General features: G+C 50.6%; 2 protein-coding genes across 12 annotated transcripts in view; one reads left to right on the forward strand and one right to left on the reverse strand.

Moving 5' to 3' along the window:
• Nucleotides 1-1,425, forward strand: part of NUMA1 (nuclear mitotic apparatus protein 1) — a 71,707-nt gene extending 70,282 nt beyond the window's left edge. For all 11 annotated transcript variants that reach the window (XM_028725768.2, XM_077926844.1, XM_077926848.1 and 8 more), the window contains one exon: nt 419-1,425. In XM_028725768.2, coding sequence (XP_028581601.2) covers nt 419-454 — 36 coding nt within the window. In that variant the 3' untranslated portion in view covers nt 455-1,425. The remainder of the gene's footprint in view (nt 1-418) is intronic.
• A 2,432-nt stretch (nt 1,426-3,857) lies between these two features.
• IL18BP (interleukin 18 binding protein) lies at nt 3,858-15,009 on the reverse strand. Its single transcript, XM_028725767.2, has 6 exons — nt 12,772-15,009; nt 10,463-10,525; nt 9,337-9,399; nt 7,630-7,759; nt 5,497-5,726; nt 3,858-4,218 (listed from the first exon to the last, which is right to left on the reverse strand). Exons 1-5 carry the CDS (start codon nt 12,785-12,787, stop codon nt 5,522-5,524), a joined length of 477 nt encoding a protein of 158 aa, XP_028581600.2. The 5' UTR covers nt 12,788-15,009; the 3' UTR covers nt 3,858-4,218; nt 5,497-5,521.
• Between the last annotated feature and the right edge of the window lie 6,571 nt (nt 15,010-21,580).

Raw genomic sequence — 21,580 nt, forward strand, 5'->3', positions numbered from 1 at the left:
ACTGCAGAGTTCAGCTTGGGTTTATCAAATCTGAGGGGCGGGGTGGGGGAATGAAGCCGCAGCTCTTCATCTTTTTTGTCCTTCTCTTTGGGCTTCCAATTAAGAGGTGTGGCAAAGCAAGGCAGCTTCCTCAGGCAGCGGCCTTTGGTGCCCTTGAAGGTGGCATGCTGGGAGGGGGATTGTCCCCATGGGGCACTAAGTGTGGCTCAAACCAGCAGGAGGGCAGTGGGGTTGGCACGAGAGCTCTGCCCACAGCTGCCCTTCGTTCGGTGGGGCTTGTACAGGAGAAAATCCCAGAGGATTGTCGAAACAGTGGGCTGGGGGTCCCAATTAGATCCTTCTGCCTTTTGAGCTTCTAAAATCCCAGCAGGAGCCATTGAGCCCACCCAACTCCTGTCTTCTTTTCCCCTTCCTGCAGGCGAACTCCAGGTCCACGAGGAACAGCAAGTTCTAACACAGTTTTTCCTGGCCGAAAACTCCCCCGCCTGCCGTATCTCCCCAGAAGGAAGGGAGCCAGGTGCCAGGGCCCCCCAGCCTCTGCTACCAGCTGAGCCGCCAGCAGCCTTCCTCCCCCTCCTGGTCTTCCCTCCCAGCTCTGACGTGGCCTGAGAGCCCATCCCCAGCCTTTTGGTCAGGATGCCAACTGGTGCACGGACTCTTCCCCCGCCCCCTGGTTTCCACATGATGGTGGGTGGTGAGCCTCCTTGGCTGAGAGATTGGGGGGGGGGGCTTTCCCCTCTGTGATGATGGTGTGTCGAGGGGGACGGGACAGTCTCCAAACCATTCCAGGGTCTGGCCCTTAATACCAGCCACTGTTCCATCAGGCAAGAATCAGGAATTGCTTGGCAAAGGAGGACTAGGCTGGCAGTATTTTACGCTCCCAGGGAGGCAGTGTCATAATGTTGATCACCTTTGCCAATGCAACACCCCCTCCTTAAGCACCCAGAGTGGCACCTCCTATTGAGAAGCTAGGTCCCCCTCTCCTGACCCCCCGACGAATGCTCCCTCCCTTTCACGCTGAGTAAGGGCGGGCTCTCTCTGCTTGCCTCATTGGCGCAGTGAACTGCCCAAGGCACAGACATTGGAGATGTCCCCCCCCCCCCCCAGCTCTCCTTTCCACTTGCAAGGCGACCCTCTTCCCAGCCTCCTTGGTTCTTTAAAAAAAACAACCAAAACAATTGTAAAGCAAGGGCCAACAGACTAGAGAATTGGGGTGGGAAGCTTCTGTCAGATGCTGAGGACTAGTCGCTTACTCATTACCAGAAGCAGTGGGGGGAAACACATTTCTCTCCTGTGGAAAACTTTGCCCTGGTTGTCATAGAGTCATGTGCCTGCTTCCTGGTGATGTGAGAAATACTTTGGGAGCTGGGGTGGCTTTTGTGCAAGGGGGTGTTAAAAAATAAATAAATCCCTTGAGCCTGGCAACAGGAGGAATCATTCCCTGGAGGAGGTGGGAGCACCAGCTGTCTGAAGGGCCCCTCGCTGGTGGCTGGGCTGGAGGAGGAGGAGGAGGAGAAAGCTCCATTATGTACAGGCTGTGCATTCTCACCCTCCCCTTATTCCGCAGGCTTTACTTAGCTGTGTTGCTTTGTATTGTACTCTGTAGGCACTGGCATGGAGTGGGGCAGGGGGGAGGCCTCACTGCAGTGTCCCTCCTGAAAAGGGGGCGGAGGGATGTGTGGCTGTGCCGGGGCAGCAGTGGGGTCGGTGCCCACGCGTGGATCTTGGGCGCACAATCCGGCCGGACCTTTTCCTGCAGATGCTCCATCAGAGTGCACAGGAGCTGTGCAAAGGCCCCCGCTTTGGTTCCCTTCCGTGGGCAAGCGTCCCATAGCGGGGCTTGGCCCTCAGGAGATGCCCGCTGGATCTCCCTGGTGAGCTGTTTCCTGGACTGGGGGGGCAGACACTGCCTGAGGGTGCCCCCACCGCCACCACTCGCAGCCCTCTAATACTCGCCTTTGTAGAGAAATTAGCAATCAAATGTGTCATTTTAAATAATGTTTCTACTTGTAAATAAATGGTATTTTTCTCCCAAAAAACAGTGGCTTGGCGATGTTTCCTCTTGCTTTGAGTGTAGCGGAGGGAGGGCACAGCCCAGAAAGTGGCTTTCGGTCTAAGATCAGGGCGTTAGGGCCGAGAGGTACGAGGAGCTGCCTCTGAGCTTTTTGGACAAAGTGCATTTTCTCTCAATGCTTTTGAGTTTCCACAAAGATCCATTCCCCCAAACCCTTTAAAGGTGGCTTTTATTGAAAACTTGGGCACAGGACAGAGTCTGCCAGTGTCCCTGCTGAGCAAGTCCTGCAGCAAGAGGAGCAACCCTGGCCATTCACTGGGGACAGGCAGCAGCCACATTTGGGGGGGGGGGGGGAGATACTTGGAGCTTGGTGGATAATGGCATGGACTTGGTTTTCAACTGAGTAACAAGGTGCGCTGAGAAGGGCTGCAGTCAGTGGCGGCTGCATAGTGAGGGCAGTGGAATTCTGTGTGTGCCAGTCAGCTTTAGGTACGTTTTAAAACAGAATTGTAGAGTTGGAAAGGACCCAAAGGGGCATCTAGCCCAACTTCCTGTAATGTTCTCAGTCACTGCCTGATGGTCAAATGGTGGGATGCAAAAGGCCCCAAAAGGCTGAAGGTCCTATTGCTTTCCTAGGTGGCTTTTGTTGGCCCCGGAGGGACATGGGAGGGCCTGGCCTGATCCCTCAGGACTCTCTATGTTTTTATCAAGAGAAAGTACACCTCGCCTCTCCAGACCAGTGTCGCTTCTCAAGGTTTAGTTTCTGTTAATTCACCCTTCTCCCTTGCTCCTCTGAGGCAGTCCTTCGTAGAAGGCCCAGCCAGACCTGATGGCAGAAGGAAGGCAGAAGCAGAGTTGTGGGTCATCAGGTGGTGGACCTAACCAGCCTCTCCAGGCAGCTATATGCGAGTACAGTGGTACCTCGGGTTAAGAACTTAATTTGTTCTGGAGGTCCATTCTTAACCTGAAACTGTTCTTAACCTGAAGCACCACTTTAGCTAATGGGGCCTGCCGCGTTGCCGCTGCGCAATTTCTGTTCTCATCCTGAAGCAAAGTTCTTAACCCGAGGTACTATTTCTGGGTTAGCGGAGTCTGTAACCTGAAGCGTCTGTAACCTGAGGTACCACTGTATTCAAAAAGCACATGAGCTAGGATGGGACTCTGCAAGGCCCTATAGCACAGTGTGCCACCCCCACAAGAGCAGAGCTGTCTCTGCCCCCCCCCCCCACCTGGGGCCTGCCTGACCCCTGACAGTGGGACAGAGCCCTCTGCCACCCCTCCCCACACGAGTGGCCCAGGAGGATCTTGTGGCCTCTGACAGTTGCTGAGAGCCAAGAGGGTTGCATTCTCCATTCCTTGCCTCATCCAGGTTGTCCAGCAGGGTAGCCAGGACAATTCCCACCCCAAAGTCAGGCTGAAGTAGACACAAACACCTGAGACAGGTACACCTACCACCACCTGTCTGTTTTGTGGTCCAAAGGCCTCTTTTCAGGGAAGGCGCTGCCCAGTTTTGCAGGAGCAAGACCTGAGAGGAGGACCTTGGTGCAAGGGAGAACATGGGGCTTCCTTGTCCCCGACTCCTACATCTTTCTAAGACCAAGCTAGCCCTGTGTGATGGGCCCGGCCCCCAGACTGGAAGCCAGCGAGAACAGCATTTCACATGAATTAAGCCTGTGCATATCTGCTGTCCAAAGAGGACCTTCGCTCAGTGATGGAGCACATCCTCCACCAGGGGAAGGAGCTTGGGATGCGACGCTACTTAAAAGCGTTGTATTTCAGGCTCCTCCTGGGAGTGGAGGCGAGACGATGAAGGCAGCAGGAAAAACCAGCGGCAGCCGTCCACTTGTTCAAGCTGGAACATAAAGAGGATACCTCTAGCTTTTATTTAACACAGTTCTACGTGCTGCTTGGAGCTATATGGGTCAGGTTTAAAATCCCCCAGGAATTTTGCTACCTTTCCCACACCCTCTGTGTCCCGTTTGTTTTCCTTCTTCCTTGAGGAATGAGGTCTCCTTCCTTCCTCGGGAGTGGGTGGCTGGAGGTGGCAGAGAGGGTGCTGTGCTGCCTGGAGCAGAGAGAGATGCTGCGTGACCCAACGGAGAGCAGAAGCAACCGGAAGTTGGTTGCCCAGCAGCCACGACGCCTGCTCTTCTCCCATCCCTCGGCTGCTGTGCTGCACTGCTGCCCTCCTGCCTCTTGTGTCCCTGTGGAACAGCAAAATACAGAAAGAGGGTTTTCAGAGCAGCTTCTGTATGTAGCACAAGATACCACAGGCCTGAGCCCACCTCGTCAGATGTAGGGAGGAGGCAATTTCTCCTCTCCCTACAAAGCAAGCTTTCCCCCAACACGGGGCTGATGGGAGTTGCAGTTCAAAACGTCTGGAGGGCACCAGGTTGGGGAAGCCTGGCTATTATACCGTTGTACAGTGGTACCTTGGTTCTCAAACTTAATCTGTTCCGGGAGTCCGTTTGACTCATGAAACAGTTCGAAGAGCAAGGCGCCACTTCCGATTGGTTGCAGGAGCTTCCTGCACTCAGTTGGAAGCCGTGTCAGACGTGTCAACTTCTAGTTAGCAAACCAGAACACTCACATGAGTTTGCGGCGTTCAAGAGCTGATTTGTTCGGGAGCCAAGCTGTTTGGGAACCAAGGTACCACTGTACACATAAAGGAAGAAAAATAGGTTGCAGGGGCTAAAATGACCCATTGGGTGCCTTCTCTCTCTCTCTCTCTCTCTCTCTCTCTCTCTCTCTCTCTCACACACACACACACACACACACACACACACACACACGACACGACACACACACGTACGCATGGAAACCACTTTGTGGGTATTTTTTTAACAAGTGGTATATTTATTTGGGAAATAATGAGGCCACAATGTCAGGCTGTAGGCCTGTGTCAGTACAATGCAGAGCGTCAGAGGAGTGCAAGATCAACTCAGTGCTGGCGTAACTGGCTCATATCTTGTCGGAGAAAGCTCTGCTGCCCTACCTGCGACTGCCAACAATTGCAGCTGCCTCTTTGCTGGAGAGCATCTCTCTCAGAATCGCCCACAAACAGGCACAAAGGTGGGGCCTTGCCGTTTTCGAGTCGCAGGGCGAAGGGGGACCCTGAGCCGCTGCCACCTTAACGAGATGACAAAACCTGTTTTGCATTTAGAATTGTAGAGTGGGAAGGGTCTGCCAGGGGCCATCTAGTCCTAGCCCCAGCAGTGCAGGAATCTCAGCTAAAGTATCTCTGACAGGTGGTCATCTGCTTAAAGACCTTTACAGCTGGAAAGCCTGGGGACAGCATTGCTGTGAGTGCCCAGCAAACACTTTTGCATAATGCATGCTCCTTGCTGCAACAAGGTTCTTCCGCTTGGAGAGAAATGTGCTTCACAGGTCCAGTCCTTCCTCTTCTAGGCAGGACCTCGCGCTCACAATTCTTGCACACAAGCAATTGGAAGGTGCAGAGTTTAGGGGAGCTGCCTGTTTACCTCCGAAGCTCTTGTTCAAAAGTCCTTAGGCGCTGCTGCTCTCAACCTGCTCTGGGACTTTGCCAGGCTGATTCCTGAAACGCGGTTTCGGCTTCCAGGCGACAGCCTTTCGCGCTGCACCTGCTGGATCGAGGATGATGCATTCAAATCTTGTGTTCTGTATCTTCTTTGTGAAGGTGTTGATGATCAGCTCCCGTTTCAGGGACAGGCCAACGCCCTTGGCTTTCTCCCTGGGGTGTGGAAGAGAAAGAAGGCAGAAAATAAGTTGGAAGGGGGACAGCGGACCTTCGGGGAGAACGAGATGGGGAAAGTGTGTGCCTTTATTTAGTGTTGGTTGCATGAGATTTATACACTGCTTGGTTCTGGAAAAGCCTCAGAGGCTGACGAAAAGAGCAACATGGCGAGATTATTAGCAAAAACTTTAAATTGTTGGGGAAAGTTTAAAGCCAGCAATGACCTAAAAACACAAGGGCGTTCTAAACATTCTGGGTTTTTCTGCAGAGGCCCAAAAGAGCACATCTCTGCCTGGCATCAATAGGCAGGGAGAGTGCAAGTACTAGCACACTAAGACTGATTTCTTACAAATGCAGAACAGGTATAACTGCCAGTTTCACAGATTGACGCAGTCGAGCGGGCACCTGGGTGCTTTAGTTGAGATTCCTGCATGACTGGAGGTTGGACTAGATGTCCCTCGGGGGTCCCAACTCTGATTCTATGTGGGGTAAGGTGATCTTGCAAGTAACTGGTCCCAAGTTATTATGGGCTTCGTATACACCTAAGAACATAAGGAGAGTCTGCAGAGTGAGGCCAGTGGGCCACCTAGCCCAACCCTTTTATCTCAAAGTGGCCGAGCAGATGTCCATGGGAAGCCAGCGAGCAGGATCCGAGCCTAAGAGCCACTCCCCTCCCGTAGTTTCCAACAACTAGTGCCCAGAAGTATCGCTACCTCCAGCTGTGTAGACAGAGCAATAGCCATTGTGGCAGGTAAAGGTAAAGGGACCCCTGACCATTAGGTCCCGTCATGGCCAACTCTGGGGTTGCGGCGCTCATCTCGCTTTATTGGCCGAGGGAGCTGGCATACAGCTTCCGGGTCATGTGGCCAGCATGACTAAGCCGCTTATGGCGAACCAGAGCAGCGCACGGAAACGCCGTTTACCTTCCCGCCGGAGTGGTACCTATTTATCTACTTGCACTTTGACGTGCTTTCGAACTGCTAGGTTGGCAGGAGCTGGGATTCGAACTGCCGACCTTCTGATCGGCAAGCCCTAGGCTCTGTGGTTTAGACCACAGCGCCACCCACGTCTCTTCATTGTGGCTGGTAAAAGGTAAAGGTACCCCTGCCCGTACGGGCCAGTCTTGACAGACTCTGGGGTTGTGCGCCCATCTCACTCAAGAGGCCGGGGGCCAGCGCTGTCCGCAGACACTTCCGGGTCACGTGGCCAGCGTGACAAAGCTGCATCTGGCGAGCCAGCGCAGCACACGGAACGCCGTTTACCTTCCCGCTGGTAAGCGGTCCCTATTTATCTACTTGCACCTGAGGGTGCTTTCGAACTGCTAGGTTGGCAGGCGCTGGGACCGAGCAGCGGGAGCGCACCCCGCCGCGGGGATTCGAACCGCCGACCTTTCGATCGGCAAGCCCTAGGCGCTGAGGCCGTTGATAATCGGACCACCTTGAACGTGGCCAGGTGCAACAGCAGAGGCAGGTCCTCCGAAAGCCGCAGGCTGCTGCAGGTGCCACATGGAAAGGCTGGACCCCGAGCAAAGCCTCTCCTCCTTGTGGCCCCTGAGAGTTGGGCTCATGGGGAAACCATGGAAGACCATTTCCCCGACTTTCCGTCCATGAGAGGCTGCCTTCGAGGGGAGTCAGACAGCTGCTCCATCGAGCTCCTCCGACCAGCAGCAGTCGCTCTCCATGGGGTCAGAAGGGAAGGGGTTTCCAGCCCTCCCTGGAGGGGCTGCCACTAGGGACTGAACTTGGCACCTTCTGCATGCAAGGCAGGTGCTCTGACATTTCAGAACCATAGAGCTGCAGGGGTTTTTTTGGGGGGGGGATCCCAAGGCCCATCTAGCCCAACCCCTTGCAGTGCAATAGACCGAACGTCGGGTCCCCCGGAAGCCGCAGGGTTTACTCACTCAGTGCGCCCCTCGCTCACTTCTCCACCTGGGTACAATTCCGACACGAACTGGCCGTTGGCCAGCCAGTACATGACGCCGCTGTCTTCGTAATCTGTGTAGCCCTCGCACGGGATGCGGATCTGTTTTCCTGAAGAGGAGGAGGAGGAGGAGAGACCACAAGGAGTCACCTGGCAGGGTCCGAAAGGAAGGCCAAACAGCCACCCCTTTGGAGGGAGTGGTTCTGGAGGACCAGGCACATGGCGCATGAAATTACTGGGGTGCAGTTTAAATTCTGTTGCAGCATTTGAGGAACTTCAGTAATAGTTGCAAGGTAGATATAAGAAATTAGATATATTAAGAAAAAGTTTAATTATGATAAAAGTGTGTATTGGCAATAAGTAATATGAAATTGAAATATGGAATAGACGGGAGGTTGGGTCTTTAGTGTTAAGACCAATTTATGTTTTATTGTTTGTTAAGAAAATTATGTGCCTGTGGTTATTCCTGTGTGTAATTTGGTATTTGTGTTTTCTCTTTCTTTCTTTTTTTCCTTCCTGTATCAATTTTTTTAAAAAAGAAAGAAATTACTGGGGTGCAGAGGGTAGACTGCACACCTGTGGGGACCTGGGCAATCTTGAATGGACATTGAGAAAGCAAACGGTGTGTGTGTGCATGTGCCGGCCAGACAGAAGCCCTCTTTGTGGGGGGTGGGGGTCCTGCTGGTTTCAATAAATGCCTTGCGGGGAGAACATTGGCAGTGAGCGCTCCAAGTCTCCTCTGCCCCCCAAAGGACTGTTCTCCACACCTTCCAGTCTGAAGGCTTTAAATGTGCTTTATAACCTCAGGCTGCATGGTAAAAGACTGCCCCATTCAGGCACCCCACCTGCTTGCCTCAAAATTATCAGTCTTTAAGGTACCATGAATCACCTTTAAATTTGGGGGAGGGGGGCTAGCAGGCTCCCCCAGCTTCCCCCACCCTCTGGAATACAAGTTCCAAATGGCTGCCCACGTGTGGACAAGTATATAAGAGGGTGCTAGATCAGGCCAATGGCCCATCTGGTCCAGCGTCCTCTTCTCACAGTGGCCAACCAGCTGCCCTGATGGGAAACACACAAGCAGGATTTGAACACAAGACCCCCCTCGACTCCTTCAGAAGCATTGACTCCCCCTGCAGTGGAGCCAGAGCAAAGCCAGCCTGGCTAGGAGCCATCGATAGCCCTCTCCTCCTCCATGAGTTCATCTAATCCTGCTTTAAATCCATTCAGATTGCTGGCCATCACTGCCTCCTGTGGCAGGGAGTTCCACAGTTTAACTACGTGCTTCATAAAGAAGTCCTTTCTTTTCTCTCTCTCCTGGGTCTTCCAACATCCAGCTTGCTGCTTGTGGGCCGCTTTGAGGTACCTGCTGGATTTGAGGCAATATTCCTTGCGCAAAGAAATAATTCCCTGTAGGGGCTTTAATCCTTCTGCATCTAAATATCGGGAGTTCTCTAAGGAGAGGCTGACCGATTCTTCCTGACAAGCCTTGCGCTCTATACTAAGGACGACTCCAGCTGCTCCTGGTGGGTCTTGGAGGGACAACCTTCATGTTCTGGGGGGGGGGGCAAAGGTTCCCAAAGCTAGGCTTCATTGGCTATCGTCCCTCCATAGACCAATCATTCCCCCAGACCCACAGCACCCCTCTCAAACCGGTCTGACTTGCTTCTGCAAAGCGGGCAGGACTTACCACAGGAAGGCTTCTGCACGACAAGGTCAGAAGATATGTGCGGCTGCACATTTGCGGCTGCATCTGAAAAGAGAAAACTCTTGAAGAGGCTCCCTGGGACCCTTGGTAAGCCTTTTCTGCTGGTGCAGACAGATGACCTCCTAACCTCCCCAAGATGACCGGTGTGCGGTTTCAGATGGAGAACCACAACTAGACCTGCTTATAGTGTTTTGAAAAATAGAGAGCGCTTTCCGAAAGGTGCAAAGGCATTCAGGCCACGCACCCCTTGAAGGCATCATACGGACTCCTGAGCATGTTGGCAGACCACCACTGCCCCTTAATCTCTGGTTCCCAAGCGCTGGCAAGCCCTGTGCCACGAAAGCCTGCGGAACAGTCTGCTCAGGGACTGGCGGACAGTTTCTGCTTGGCTCTCCCTTTGCATTTAACATCTGTTTCAGAGTTCCATGCTCTGGTGTCGCACCCGCTGTTGGCTCTGGAGTCTGTGGATTAGGCCCCTGCCTCAGCCCTGCCAAAGAGACAGCAGGCTCTTTGTTCTGGGTAGAATTGTAGGGTTGGAAGGGGCTCCCAAGGGTCATCCAGTCTTGCAAGGCAGGAATCTCAGCTAAAGAATCCCTGGCAGATCCATACACCCCCCCACCTCTGCTTTAAACTCTCCAGTGAAGGAGAGTCCACCACATTCCAAGGGAGATCGCTCCACATTTGAACAGCTTTTACCACCAGAAAATTCTTCCTGATAATAATAATAATAATTTATTATTTCTACCCCGCCCATCTGGTTTCCCCAGCCACTCTGGGCGGCTTCCAACAAAACATTAAAATACAATAGTCTGTTAAACATTAAAGGCTTCCCTAAACAGGGCTGCCTTCAGATGTCTGGGACAGCTATCACATCGCCTGGCATTCTTCTCCAGGCTAAACATACCCAACTCCTTCAACCGTTCCTCACCAGGCTGGGTTTCCAGACGGAGATGTTGCCAAAGGTGATGGAGACCCTCTGGAAAGGTCTGGGTGTGGGGCAGCTGATTCCTGACTGCTAATCACTCACTTTTAAAAGGCCAATGGGGGTTCTTAAAAGGAGGGGGTGTTGTTAGAGGGTTATCTCCTCCCCCTGGCCACTTTGCCTTACCTTGGAAGGAGGTGCCGCTGCAGATCAGGGCCAAGAGCAGGCAGCGTGCCTGGTGGTGGAGGCCTGGAAAGGAAGCGGGGGGGGGGGGGGGGAGAAAGAGAGACAGTTAGCATGTGCAGCCAGCAAGAGTCTCCACCAGCTCATTGCTTGGCCCCGGAGCCCTGCACCCCAAGGGAACCTCTCCCCAGCTCACAATGTGCAAAGCTCTCCTTCGCACGTCGTGAACCTTGGGAATTGCCTGCTGCAGGATGCTGCAATGGCCAGTGGTTTAGATGGCTTTGACAGGTTAAGAGAGAAAGGAGATGGTCTAGCCATGGTCTAGCCAGGTGCCTGGTTGGTGAATGGCAGTGGCTGGAGCGCAGGGTGGGGCTGAGCAGCAAAAGTGCTGCTTTGAGGCATCTGAAATGCCTGTCTGCAAAGATCTGCTTCTTTCCATTCCTTTGCCCGTTGGCCTCCTTGTACCACAAAGGTCAGCAATGACAAACTTAGACAGCATCCTAAAAAGCAGAGACATCACCTTGCCAACAAAGGTCCATATAGTTAAAGCTAAGGTTTTCCCAGTAGTGATGTATGGAAGTGAGAGCTGGACCATCAAGAAGGCTGATCGCTGAAGAATGGATGCTTTTGAATTATGGTGCTGGAGGAGACTCTTGAGAGTCCCATGGACTGCAAGAAGATCCAACCTCTCCATTCTGAAGGAAATCAGCCCTGAGTGCTCACTGGAAGGACAGATCCTGAAGCTGAGGCTCCAAGACTTTGGCGACCTCATGAGAAGAGAAGACTCCCTGGAAAAGACCCTTATGTTGGGAAAGATGGAGGGCACAAGGAGAAGGGGACGACGGAGGACGAGATGGTGGGACAGGGTTCTCGAAGCTACCAAAATAAGTTTGACCAAACTGCGGGAGGCAGTGGAAGAAAGGAGTGCCTGGCGTACTCTTGTCCAGGGGGTCTCGAAGAGTCGGACACGACTAAATGACTAAACAACAACCACAACCACAAAGGTCTCAAGGTGGCGTACGGCAAATGCAAAACAAAAGCAAAGCATGAGTGCCAGAGGTCCTAAGACGTAATAAAATGCGAAAAGTGACAAAGCGCTTAGTTCCCAGCAAGGGATTCCTTCCTCTCCCTCAGAGGGAGGCAGTCAGGCCAAGAAGAGCCATGGGTATCCCCTGTCACACTGTCACCAAGGCCACCACTGGCCAGCTGTACGTCCTCCATCCATTCATGGATGTGTCTTAGCATTTTAACTTTGTGTAGCACCTCGGCAGAAAGGCAAGGTGGAAGTGCAAGGAATAAATAAACGAGTAAATGCCGGCATAAAACGAATGGGCAAATTATTACGTATCTTTATCACTACTGCACCAGGTTGAAAATGGCCATTCACAAATGCCCCCGTAGAACAAAATTGTAAGGGACCGCAAGGGTCATCTAGTTCAACTCCCTGCAGTGCAGGAAAATACCCTCTAACATTTCCCTGATGAAAATAGAGAAGGATGATTTTACTGTTCATACACGCACATCTTACTGGGTTACCCCAGAGACTTTGGGCAGCCTCCAACATATATAAAAATACATTAAAACATTTTAAAAAACCCTTCCCTATACAGGATTGCCTTTAGACGGCTCTGGAGTCAGATAATTCCATACCCTCCAACATTCCTCCAATGAAAATAGAGACATTCTAAGGAAAAGTGGGACACTCTGGGATCAAATCAGAAACTGGGACGGCTTCTCTACATCTGGGATGTCCCTGGAAAATAAGGACGCTTGGAGGGTCTGCAGGAATGAACAGCTCAAGAATCCCTGACTGAGACCCACCTCCCACTGTTGAACATCTCTTCCTGTCAAAAGTTGCTTCCTGCTGCTGAGTCGGAATCTCCTTCCTTGCCATTTGGATCCCTTGGTTTGGATCCTTCCCTCCGGAGCAGCAGAAATCTAGCTTGCTCCACTTCCCTGTGGAAGGCATTTGAAGATGGCTCTCCTGCCTCCTCCCCGTCTCCTCCATTCCAGGCCCAGCACCCCCAGCTCCCTCAACTGTTCCTCACAAGGCTTGGTTTCCCTCAGAGAACCACAGTTCCCAGGATTCTTCAGGGAAGTTGGGCTTTGCAGGTGTGCAGCCTCGGTTTGAAGCGTACAGAGTTACACTTCAAGCAAGAGGGAAAGTTCCCCTTGGACCTGCAGCTGCTTCCTCCCTCTTTCCGATGCCACTGAAGGGGCACGTCCGTGTGGGCGCAGATGACGCCACTGAGGCTGCAGAGAGTGTGCCTAAGAAGCCTTGGCAGAGGCGGCGGAGGCAGCTGGCTCCCTACCTGTGGCTGAAGACATCCTCTTCGTCCTCTTTGCAAGGGGGGTGTCTGAGCGGAGGGAGAAGGAAGAGCTTTATACATCTGGTTCCTGACTCACAAAGGAAAGCCCTGCCTCCCACCCACATGCCCCCAGCAGCCAAAACAAAACAAAACAAAATGCCACATTCTTCACCAAATATTTTAAATTGTTTTTTAAGCATGGCTTAGAGCAGGGGTCAGCAAACTTTTTAAGCAGGGGCCGGTCCACTGTCCCTCAGACCTTGTGGGGGGGCCGGACTATATTTTTTTGGAGGGGAAAATGAATGAATTCGTATGCCCCACAAATAACCCAGAGATGCATTTTAAATAAAAGGACACATTCTACTCATGTAAAAACATGCTGATTTCCGGACTGTCCATGGGCCGGATTGAGAAGGCAGTTGGGCTGGATCTGGCCCCCGGGCCTTAGTTTGCCTACCTATACATGGCCTAGAGGTACCCATAAAATCTGCAGCACCTGTTTTTAACTAAAAGCTCTCTAATACTTCCAGGAAAACTGACAACTTCTCGTAAGATGTGGTTTGTCCCTTTCCCAGCAGAACATGAGCACGAGAGCACCTGGCCCTCCTGGGATTTCCAGGAACTGGCATGCGGAAGCATCGCTGCCTCTGACTGGCGAGGCAGAGCAGAGCCCTCCAGGCTAGGGGCTGTTTAGGGAAGTTTTTAATGTCTGACGTTGTGTTGTTTTTAATATTCGGTTGGAAGCCACCCAGAGTGGCTGGAGAAACCCAGCCAGATGGGCGGGGTATAAATAAATTATTATTATTATTATTATTATTATTATTATTATTATTATTATTATTATTTATTTCCTCTGTGAATTTCTTTAAGACTGTCCAACTTGGTGGCCTTCACTGTCGCCTGTGGGAGGGAGTTCCATGCGTGAAAAAGTCCTCTCTTTCCTCTGCCCTGAAACTTCGAACATTTGGCTTCTAGGGATGTCCACAAGTTCTGGTGGTCCACAAGAGAGGGGGGAAAGCTTTTCTCTACCCTCTTTCTCCATTCCATGCATAATTTTCCAACTTCCTATCATGTCGCCTCTTCTCTAAACTAAGATTACCAGTTTGTTTTTTCAATGAATCTGGGGATACTTTTCAACTTCCTATTAAATAGATAGATTTTGTCAGGGGACTGATTTGTAAATCCGGGGACTGTTGCCGGGAAACGGGGACGTCTGGTAACCTTCCTCAAAACCCAAAAGTCCCAAATGCTGCAACCTTTCTTCGCAGGGGAGTCCCCGGGATTCCAGGGCTATTTTTCTAGAGAAAGCGGTGCCAAGACTCGCCCTGAATGCCTCCCTCGTTCTCTTAGACTGGCAATGGCGCCCACCTGAGAGGGTGGGGAGGAAAACCCTGCCTGGATCATTTCAGTTGCCCTTTTCCGAAGTCCAGTTTGTTTTCTACTGTTTTGTGAGTTTCGTCTGTTTCTGTAAATATGTAACATCCAGGCTTGCCCTTCTCAGTGTCTCCGCTCAAAAAGAGGGCTGAAAGAGAGTTGGGGGGAAAGGTTTCCTTGCATGGAGAAGCAGGTGGGTTGCAGAGGTCCTGGGGTGCTTTGGGGGTCAGCGCAGCATGTCTGCGTTCCAGCCTCTCTGCCCCCTGTTAGGATATAATTCCATTCCACCTTAAAAGTGTACAGGCATCACTGTTGTGTGTCACATGCCTGTTCATTTCCAGCACAGTCTGCTGGGAACTTCCGTTTGTATATAGCATTTGTTGTTGCTGTTTTGCTGGAGACGAAGGGAAGCAGACATGTGAGGGGGCCGCCCCCCCCCCAAAAAAGTTGATGGGCATTGCTCTTCAAATGGTGTGAATCCATAGCAGTGACCAGTTCATAGCTGTCAACTTACAGATTTGAAAATAAGGGACCAGCAGCCTCGAAAATAAGGGATCAGCAGCCCAAATAAGGGATTTTAGTCAACCAGCTGAAATACAAAGTTAAAAGGGACCAGATAATTTGGCAGAGCAGCGCCGGTTTTTAGCCCTTCGTTTCCAGAGGTTGCTGCTCAAGACACCAGCTGATGAAACACTGCAATTAAATAACTACAAGCAACAACCACTTTTCGCGCAAAACGAAGTCCAAGCTACGAAGATGCTGCTGCAGTTCTGGATCTTTTCTCTTGTGCTCCATCTGCAGCTCTCAGTTCCATCAGGCGGGGCGGGAGGAAGAGGGGGGGGGGGAAATAGCGCCCAAAGTAAACCTGCAGATCAGACCATCTATGCTAGTCTACCACTACAAATCTATGGGAGAAGCGCTTGTGGTCCTTCCTCCGCTCTCCCCCAATATGGTTAGCCCTTGGAACACCCGCCCGCGCCTCCACCTCCTCTCTCTGAACTGCTTTCTCTATGGTTGCCCTCGCTCTCCTCTCAAGGCTCCTCAGCAATTCATAGCCCACGCCAGGCTGCCCATCTTATCTGGGTCCTTCGGCGGTGCAGCCGCAATACAGCCTAGTGGGAGCGGCAGTGACGGGCAGAGGGGAGGCCCCAGGCAGAGATGCTCAGTTTGGCGGCTGCGAGGAAGATGGCGGCGGAAGGGCCCGAGGCTCCCGCCAGTCCCGGCTGGGAGGGGCTCCCAGGGGCCGAGGCTGGTGAGAGGAGGACAGAGGGAGGCGGGCCGGGCAGCCAAGCAATACAGTTGGAGCCTCCTTCCTCCCTGGCCAGCAGGGAGGGAGGGAGAGGAGCTGCTTCCTTTGAAACCCAGGAAATTTAAGGGACATCATCAATCTGGGACAGCGGCGGGACACGGTGCTGGGATAAGGGAGCTTCCCGCTAAATAAGGGACGCTTGACAGCTATGCCTCTCTGCCCCCTGTTAGGATATAGTTCCATTTCACCTTAAAAGGGTACAGGCATGACTGTTGTGTGTCACATGCCTGTTTATTTCCAGCACATTTTGCTGGGAACTTCTGTTTGTATATAGCATTTGTTGTTGCTGTTTTGCTGGAGACGAAGGGAAGCATACATGTGAGGGGGCCGCCCCCCAAAAAAAGTTGATGGGCATTGCTCTTCAAATGGTGTGAATCCATAGCAGTGACCGGAGGAGGAATGGCCACTGGGAGGAGCACAGAGAACTATGCTGAACAAATGCTTGTAAATACTGCGTACACATGGCTCTGTCCGCCTCTTCCACTGTGCAAAGATTTATTCACTCTGCTGGTAGAGCGTGCATGGGTCTCTAAACGTATCTGAGGCTTGTGTCGCTGATTGATGCTGTTCCAAGGGAGATTGGTGATCGCCCGGCTGCTGGCCGGTGGCTGGAGCCAGGTGGGGGCCTGCCTGATGTAGGGTCTGCCTGGCAGTATCCCAAAACCCCCACGACTCGCCAGTGAGTCAAAAAAGGACCAGACAAACCTCATGTTCGTTCTTTCAAGCACCTCCAGGAACATTTTGTGGATTGCTGATCCTTCAAAAGCCGACTTGGACTTCCCCCTTTCCTGGAAGCGACCACTTCTGCGCCTCTCAGTTTCGCTTTACATTTCCGCTGGCATTGCTAAGTCATGGGAAACCCATTTGAAGACACAGATTACACTAATAATCCGAAAAATCTCAGCCCTCGATGGTGCAGGGGGGAAAACCCTGCACAAGCTCAGAATGAATGTGATGTCTGGTGAGAAAGACCGCCGGCTCTTTCTCAACTTTTGTGCTGAGCTAGATTTAGCCCCATGTGAGCTTCTGGTGCAAAGGCTTTCTGTTTCCTTTAGATAAGCCCTTTCTCACTCACTGCCCTCCTCGCCAGTAGTTCTGGTATAGTTCTTGAGCTCCGGACTGCAGAAAGTGCTTTTGTCCAAAATAAAGCCCTTAAGTCCACAACTGACCTGGAGTTGGAGTTCCCTGCACTGACTCTGGGTAACTGTTCAGATTCCCACCTGCCAACCCTAGGAGTCAAGCGGTTTTCGCCCCCCCCCAAAAAAAAATATTTGAAGGGGCCGCCCCCCCCCAAAAAAAGTTGATGGGCATTGCCATTCAAATGGTGTGAATCTAGCAGTAACCAGAGGAGGAATGGCCACTGGGAGGAGCACAGAGAGAAGGAACGCCCTGGTGCGTCTGCCTTAGTGAAACTGGACACCTTCATCTGCCCCAGCTGCAACAAAACATGTCTCTCACTTTTCGGTTTCTACTACAGCCACAGCAGGTGCTATAACTCCCCAAGGATTTGACTTGACCCCCTGAAGGAGCACTCCTTCGTTGTCTCCCAAGAGAGTGGTGGGAAGTAGGGGGAGGAGAGGTGGGGAAATATTGTTAAAAAGGTGTAGTCATAGGTATATCAGTATTCAAATTTGAATTGTCAAATTGTGTTAGTAGTGTTATTATGGTTTTTGTTGTATGTGTCTTTTGCGGTTGTTGTTTGTATTGAAAATATGATTAAATAAATAAATTTTAAAAATAGGAAAAGGAAAAATTCTAAAACGGGTTAAAAAAAATAATCACACCAACTTCCTAACCTAGTTACACCAACTTCCTAACACTAGTGCAATAGTGTGAAGCAGCTGTTGGCACAGGTTGCAATCCTACGGGTTTCATTCCTTTTGTCGCCTTAATAATTAACCTCTGGGAATGTGCAGTCAACCGCCTGCCTTTGTATCCTTAACACGTCCGCATTGCTGGGCACTTAATGTCTCTGCCCAAATTGTGCCCATTGAAGCACTCTGTCCAGCCATCTGCCCACCCACCCATTGATCCTTCCTTCCTTCCTCCCCCTCCTCCGCCTCCTTCTGGGAGACATAGTTCAGCTGCCGCCAAGTCACAGTGAGCTCAGCAGCTCACTGGCCCTTCCCTAGCCTGGGGCGAGAGTGACTTCATAGCCCAGCCAGGCTGCAGCCCAGTGCCCACCTGATTTGAATCAGTTAATGCTGGAAGCCAGCTGTGGAGTTCTTTCTCCCCAATGGAGAGAGGTGGGAAGGGAAGCCCCCAACCTTCATTGTTATGTACTGAGTTGAATAGGATCCAAAATGCAGCAGTCTGATTGGTCCTAGAACAATGCAGCAGTCTGATTGGTCCGCAGGAGCCACCCAATCCAGCTACAGGTGGAAGTGATTCCACAGCCTGATTGGCCTACAGGAGAATCCCGGAATTAGCCAATCACGTGGGGCCCATTGTGTAAATAATGTATATAAAGCAGATATTGTGGAGGAACTTCCATTCCTCCTCACCACTATGAGCTGAATAAAGAGCATGAAATCCAATCTCGACTTTGAGTACATTTCACTCATGGATGGCCACGGGGACTTCTTTGCAAATGGCCTGATGGTTGAAAGAATTGGGTTACGTTTAGCCTGGAGAAGAAGCGTCCGAAAGGATATGAGAGCCATTTTCAAATGTCTCAAGGGCTGCCCTGTGGAAGAAGGAGCAAGCTTGTTTTCCCTTACTCCAGAACGCAGGACCTGGACTGATGGCCATGGCAAGAAAGGAGATCCCGACTAAACTTTAGGAAGATTTTTCTGTGATGATTTTTTTATTAAGGTTTTCAGTATTACAACAGATAGATAGACAGATGTAACAAATACAAAATAAGGGAAAGACAAAAAGCATAGCAGGCAGAAGAGTGCGTGCCTCTCTCCAAGGCAACTGACTAATCTGGAAAATACATATATCGTTGAATAGGAATAAGTCCAGGAAGAAAGTCTTATCACAACCATATTTCTCTCAAAACCAGTCAGAAGAGAAGAGGGGCAGATGAAGATGATAGACTTTGCAGAACTGGCGAAGCTGGCAGGAAAAATCCGAAACCAGCATGATCAAGTATTCCAAAATGACGGGAGTAAATTCATACGATATCTGAAAGATCATTGTAAGCAATTAACATCTGAAGACTTGTAAAGAGAAATTTTCTATCTTTCTATCTTTATTTAAATTTTTGAGATATTTTGCAATGAGTGTAATTGGAAAATGTATAAATTGCAATGATATAAAGGTTAATTTTGAAAGCCATGAGGCGGGAGGGAAGGAAGTCGATAGGCTCTAAGAGCCAAGGCAGTATAGTGGATAAAGATGATGTGAATGTATAATGTTAAATGGAAAACATATAAAAAATATATTTAAAAAACAAACCAACAAACCCAGTGAGAGGAATTGATTTAGGTGCTCATCATTGGTAGATTGAACAAAGTCCCATCAAACTGCCACAAAAGAGTCCAGTTTGTTTTTTCAAGATAAAAATCCCATGTTCCATTTTACATTTTCTTGCAAGGCAATGCTCTAGATGCCGTCCCACGTTTCGTCTTGCGAAGCAAGCCCATAGGGAAATTCGTCTTGTGGAACGACTCAAAAAACGGAAAACCCTTTCGTCTAGCGAGTTTTTCGTCTTGCGAGGCATTCGTCTTGCGGGGCACCACTGTAGAGCATTTCTAGCTAAAAAGCTGTTCCAATGACAAAGTCAAAGAGAGAGAGAGAGAGAGTGCTGCATGCCTTGTCCTTTTTGTTACCTGGACAGGTAAGGTCACGCCCACCTTCTATCACATGCAAAAGAAGTTTGCCCCAGCCAGAAGGAAACAGGAAGTTTTCGACTGGCTGCACCCAACATTCCCCCGCATGTCCACTCTAGGAAAACAAGGAATGTTGTACTTGACTGCTACTTATGTATCACATCCCAAAACAAAGGCCTTGGACCTCATTAGCTGAAAGGGACTTTTCACACTGCTCAACAGGATAGGGTGCCCCCCCCCATTATCATGCCATCCAGTATCCTCAGATGCCTTCCTTTGGATAAGTGGTGTGAAACAGGGCTGCGTTCTCGTCCCAACGCTCTTTGGCGCATTGTTCTCCCTGTTGCTCTCCTGTGCCTTCAGCTCAACTGACGATGGTGTCATTATAAGAAAAAACTGCTCCTTTTCCCTTATGGGGTATCCAAGAGCCCGTCTAGAGTCCTTAAGTAGGTTTCCTTTCGGGAGGAGAAAATAACAGAGGCCAACCAGAGTATATTGAGAAGCAAAGCGGCTAGTAAGCCTGATCTTTATTACGGTAACTGTAGCAACAGGGTCCTCACTCACCACACGCAGGAGGGAGGAGGAACCCAGAACAATGGTGCACAAGCCCTTATATAGACTTTTGAAATTGCCCCCCCTGTAGCCCAAGACCCCCCCCCCCAAAAAAAACATACATCACACAAGGAGGCGATCTACAGCAGAAATCCTGTCTGCCAGGATACCTGATAATGGTCACTGGTTGGTTTACCTGGGCAGCCTGGCTATTCTTTTGTGATGGTTAATACTTTAGTTCCTGAACTATTAGTTTAGTTCCTATTCATACACAAATGCGCCCTTAAGACAGGATTTGCAAGCAAAAAGACAATGGGAAGGCTTTCCCCATTTTCCTCCCTACTGCAGAGGAATATTTGAGGCCACTGGGAGCCAAAATGGCTTCAGGATTGTTCTGTACTATTTCAGACACGTGTTTTATATACTTATGTATGTGTTTGCCATGTAAATTTAAGAATGTTTATTTTTGAGACCTTAAATTCTTATGAGAGTGTGTACATCCGTACAAGGAGAGACAGGGGTCTGCTCCCTCTGCAAGACTCCGTGCCCAGACGAAAGTGTGGCAGATTCTTATCTGAGAGATGTTGCTTGCACATGATGCAGCCTTGACAGCGCACTGTGAGGAAGCTCAGCATAGGTTCATCATGGCTGCTGGGAGGAGCGCAGAGAGACGAAACGCCTGGTGCATCTGCACAAACAGACACCTTCATCTGCCCCGGCTGCAACAAAACATGTCTCTCCCCATCTGTCTCTACAGCCACAGCAGGCACTGTAACTCCCCAATGGTTTGACTTCATCCCCGAAGGTGAAGTTCCTCCATTGGCTACTGAGACAGATGGTTGAGTGACTGAATGCACCAGTTTGAAGCCTGTTTAATTTATTTTTTACACTTTTGCCTGGCCCTTCTTGCAAGGAATTCACCAACAGCTTTACCCTGTGAGGTAGGCCAGGCCGAGAGACAAGAGCTGTCCCAAGGCAGCCCAGTGAGTTCCATGGGTAAGAGCGGAATTTGCACCCAGGTCCCCTCAGTCTTGATCTGCATCGGTGAGCCTTAAGAGAACGCATACCAGTTAGAGGAACTGGGACTCAAATTGTCAACAGTTTGCCTGAAAAGCACAGTCACGATGAGTTTGAGTTAATCCAGATTCCCAGTAATCGCAATACTGATAATGATAATCTCTCTCTTCCCATTTCTCTAAAGTACTAGGAAGCTCTGAATGAGTCCCACAACTCCAGAAATAGGCACTGCCTAAAATAATAATAATAAAAAAACAGGAACAGGAACAAGAGGCGGTTACCCACTTTGATTCAGAGACTGGTGCTTGACCATCAGACATGCTCAGTGACTCGAACTCATGACAGATTTGAGTCAAAAAGGGTGAAATTATTCCACGGCCGAACTTTGGCCTTCAAATAGGGAGTTGCTGCAATTTTGGTCAGCAAGGGGGCATGATCCTGAGGAGCCCACAAGTGGTTTCCGTTACACGTCCTAGTGCGTGTGCTTCAGTCGATCACACCACAAAATCACCATGAATAATCACAGAGTGTGAGTGTGCGCGAGACAGATTTATTTTATTAAACTTGTATCCTGTCCTCCCCAAAGGAGCCCAGAGCAGAAAACACCAAAATGCAACTGGAAACATCTGCAAGCAATTTAAATCCATCCAAATTGTGTGCGCGTCTCCGACATGAACTTGCTTGTGAAGATGTGACTAATTTCACTTGCCCTGGGAACTAGGGGTGAACATCAGACCAAACCTGCCCCTTGGCAAAGTGCCTGTGAGGGATTTGGGGCTCCTCT

The sequence above is a fragment of the Podarcis muralis genome, chromosome 4, assembly GCF_964188315.1.
Source record: "Podarcis muralis chromosome 4, rPodMur119.hap1.1, whole genome shotgun sequence".
NCBI classification, from domain to species: domain Eukaryota; kingdom Metazoa; phylum Chordata; class Lepidosauria; order Squamata; family Lacertidae; genus Podarcis; species Podarcis muralis.